The sequence below is a fragment of the Pteropus medius genome, unplaced genomic scaffold (assembly GCF_902729225.1).
Source record: "Pteropus medius unplaced genomic scaffold, Ma_sr-lr_union100, whole genome shotgun sequence".
Taxonomy (NCBI): domain Eukaryota; kingdom Metazoa; phylum Chordata; class Mammalia; order Chiroptera; family Pteropodidae; genus Pteropus; species Pteropus medius.
The window spans coordinates 4,889,492-4,893,390 of record NW_024347867.1 but is presented as its reverse complement, the minus strand read 5'-3'; the positions used below and the strand labels follow the sequence as shown (position 1 = coordinate 4,893,390).

The window sequence follows — 3,899 nt, the reverse complement described above, 5'->3', positions numbered from 1 at the left end:
GCCATTTTGCAAGATACGTTTTTCCCCTTGCTGTGTCTTATTTAATGACTCTTCATCATAAGGGATGGCTAATCTTAAAGTATTTGTGAAACAGTGGCTCTCTGGCTCACCGAAAACCGAGTGAAGAGTCAAATTAGCTTCTCAGTTAGTAGAGACAATATTCCAACACAAGCTTTCACTAAAACTTGAATTTCCAAAATGTTTTGAAACCTTTGTGAAAAATTGCAGCATTTTAACCCCCATATTCTAGTACATTTTCCTTACCATGTTATAAAATCTTGAAAATCTAACTTAAGCACTGCACTGAACGATACATAGTGTTTTGTTTATTTTTATCTTCTTGACGCCTTCCCCTACCCTGCCTCTCCCTCGTAAGTGGGGGGCAAAGCCTCTTATATTTTCTTTCTTGTGAAAGACTTAATTATGATTTTCAGACTTCTGTTCTCTTTTTTTACATTTGTTCATTTGCTTCATTTAAAGATCCAGTAGGATAGATATCCTCATAAAATAAAAGAGAATATCATTCAATGAAAAAAAGTTATAGGAAGACTTTTAAAAATTTGAGATTTTCCATTTAGTTTTAATTTACAGTAATTGATAACTGACCTCTTGTTTTGCCATGTTTCTAAAAAAGAAATATAGAAAAAGGGAAAAAACATGACTTATATGGCCGAGGTACAGATCCAGATGTTATAACATTTTCAGTATTTGAGTGACTTGAAAACCGGGTGGATCCGTAGCACATCAAAATGCTTTCTCAGAAAAAAAGAAGAAAGACAATCTGACCAGGTCAGGTTTCAGAGCTGCTGCATGAGCATCACCTGGCAAAGTGTCATGGATAACCTACAAAACTTAACAAAGCTAGTAAGAAACGAGCATGTCTGATGTCTTCTGCTGGCTTTTCACAAGTGCTGTAAATTTTTTTTATAAATAAAAACTGTGAATATATACATACAAATTATAAGTATTTCCCCTTTTTTATTTTTGAAAATCAAAAAGCTCTGATTGAGGGTGTATTGGGTAAAAATTGTTCTGGAGACAGTTTAGTTATAGACTCAGGGTAATAAAAGAAAAATATAAGAATGTATTTTAAGATCCTGAAGTTGAAATCACTAGTAATAGGTTTATGAACAATTTTTTGCACATTTATAATGAATGGCTAAACCAAGAACTAGCTAAAGTATATGTAGTGTTTGAACTTCAAAGAAAACATGTAATAATTTTGTTAAATATCTTACATTCTGTTATGCTTCGCAAGAAAATTTCATATCGGTTTCCTGTCTTGATTTTTTAAAAAAATCTCAGCATATAGTTCCACCAAAGATTTATAATTAATTTCTCAAGCTGATCCTCTACAGAACATACTTTTCCTTCTTCTTCGAAAACAAACAAATGAACAAAAAAAGCAAGGCTGCTCTAATTTGTATATGAAATGATCAGGGCAGAATTATCACCTCTCGTCATAATTTCCCCCTGCCAGTTCTAAATGAGATAGTACATTTTAAAAGCAGGACTTTTAGTCATTCTTCTGAGTCTCTCATAATACAGTTTTACTATTGTTTACATCAATTATAGTCTTCCACTTTGTTGTAAGGAAATGGAGATCATACACCCTCATGTCAAACTTAGGAAGGTTTGTTACAGGCCCATAGGAAAATCCAAGCTAAGTAAAAAGGGTTTTTGACTCTTAGGATTCTTTTTTCTTCAGGTTAATTATATTTTTGTATTCCTTTTCAAGTTAGGTGGTTCATGCTTTTTTTGTTGTCTTCCATAGCTTATAATATTAGTAATTTAATGGGTTACTACTTAGGTGGTTTGAGATCCTTTATTGTAGATTTTCTGTCATCCAAATTCTATTGGTAAAACGCCTCTCCAAGTCTTGAAATTCGACTGGGGAAATAACACAAGAGCAACCCATTGTTGTGTGGGTGAAAACCCAAGTTTGTGGTACAGTTGGCGATCTCTGTTTCATCACAGAGAAGATTACAGTGAGAGAATTCATTATGTCTGCAGTCATCTGAAAGTATCAGTTATAGCTGTATGCCATAACCTGAGGTTGTGATAATCCTGAGAAATGCAAAGAATTGCAGGAAACTATGGACTGCTATTAAGTTATGAATGCTTTACAAACAATTTTATAAGCTTGGCTTAATAAATCATACCTAATTGCTTAGAGATTTAGATAAGTAACCCAATAGCCTGATTCAATGTTTTACTAACAGCTATTTCTAAATAAATATGGTCCAAGGATTTTGAAATTGTCCTATTCATATTTTTTCAATGAATGAGGAAAATACTTATTTTTCTCAACTATTGAATTATTGTAATATTTTGTAATAGTAATATGAAATTCATAAAAGATTTTGCATTTCATTATAATTCATTCATAAAATAAGATGCATAATCTTTGTACCTGTTAAACTGTAATTAGGAATTATCACTAAAATCCTAACCAGGACCTTATTCTAATCTAGAACATATGTGCAATTGTCCTGGTTCATTTTTATACAAGACCCAGTGCAAGTAGTGTCTTAGTAGGCAAAAAACTCTAAGCTCGTATTTAGAACACTTATGTGTGAATGGCCCCTCTCTCTCTCTCTCATATATATATGTGCACACACACACACACACACACACACACACCTTAAGGCAAAAGGTGATTACATCACTAATTTATAGTCTTCCAAAGGCTGCTCTGTGAAAAAGGTGGAAAGTATTGAATCAGCCAGTATTTTTTTTTTTAACCTGGTTATCCTGTTCAGAGTAAAAATGAGGTCACTTGAGGCACCTCATTTATTTTTTGTGAGTGGAGATTAAAAGTAATCTTTATGGGGTGTCCCTCTAAAACTAGCTCCATAATACTAAAGACAAAACATGGGAGTGGCCAATATGTATTGGTATGAAGACACCCTACTAAGTGTTTTTATACTGTATCGACATTTGTAAGATGTTGAGGCCATTAGGTCTCTGCAGAAAGCTGCCTTGGTTGTCCTCTACCACACAGCTTTTTACACTCCAAGAGCTGCTCTTGGGGTTTTCTTTTTTGAAGCTGTTTTGGCACTAATTCTTCATGGTGATGACTCATAAAACAAATGTTGTTTTTCACATAGTTCCTGAAAGAGAAAGAGGCACTAATGAAAATATCATCTTAGTTTACAGGACTTGAGAAAAAAAAATGTACAGGCTATTATTTTTAAATCACCCAGTAAACCAGACCTTTGGTCAGCCTCATGCTTATAGTGAGTAGATGGGGTGTCTTCTCAGAACACAGGATTTTTCTGTATGAGGAGAATTCCAAGGATAGCATTTCATCGAGCTAATGGAAGTCACATCCCTATTTTTTTTCCATTTCTCAGACTCTGCCAATATGCCCTGTATTTACATAGTCTGCTTTCTGAGTTAACTGTTTGCTTCTGCATTAAGTTCTTTTCTACAAGATTTTTCCCCTCAGCATAAAAATATGCTCTAGTATTTTATATTTATTAAAAAAGAGAAGGCCATCATTGAACCTCTCTCTCCTTTCAGATATCTTTTCTTGGAATTTAACCGCTTAATCAAGTGCTCATAACATGCCTGGTGATGTGGTAGGTGCTTTCGATAGAGAGTATAGAAGTATGCCTGTTTTCAAGGTGCTTACATTTGAATAGAGGGGATAAGCACAGAAGAATTTAATTTCAAGTAGTAGAAGGGATGAGAAAAACGGAAAGGGAAAAAAAATGACTTAGTTGGGGTTGGAGGTACTATATCATACTGCTGGCATCTCTAAAGAGGTGACATTTGATCAGAAACCATGACGCGGCCATGAAGTTGGCACCATGTGAAGAATTCCAAGTAAAGTACTATGCTTATCGAAAGACCAGCATGGCTAGAGCATGGCGAGTACATGGATGGAAAATGGG

The 3,899-nt window shown here is 34.4% G+C and overlaps 1 protein-coding gene across 1 annotated transcript in view; it reads right to left on the bottom strand.

The window, feature by feature from the left end:
* Positions 1 to 1,810: 1,810 nt before the first annotated feature.
* Positions 1,811 to 3,899, bottom strand: part of SLC2A12 (solute carrier family 2 member 12) — a 46,631-nt gene continuing 44,542 nt past the window's right edge. Inside the window, exon 5 of the mRNA XM_039879033.1 lies at positions 1,811 to 3,113. Coding sequence (XP_039734967.1) covers positions 2,960 to 3,113 — 154 coding nt within the window. The 3' untranslated portion in view covers positions 1,811 to 2,959. The remainder of the gene's footprint in view (positions 3,114 to 3,899) is intronic.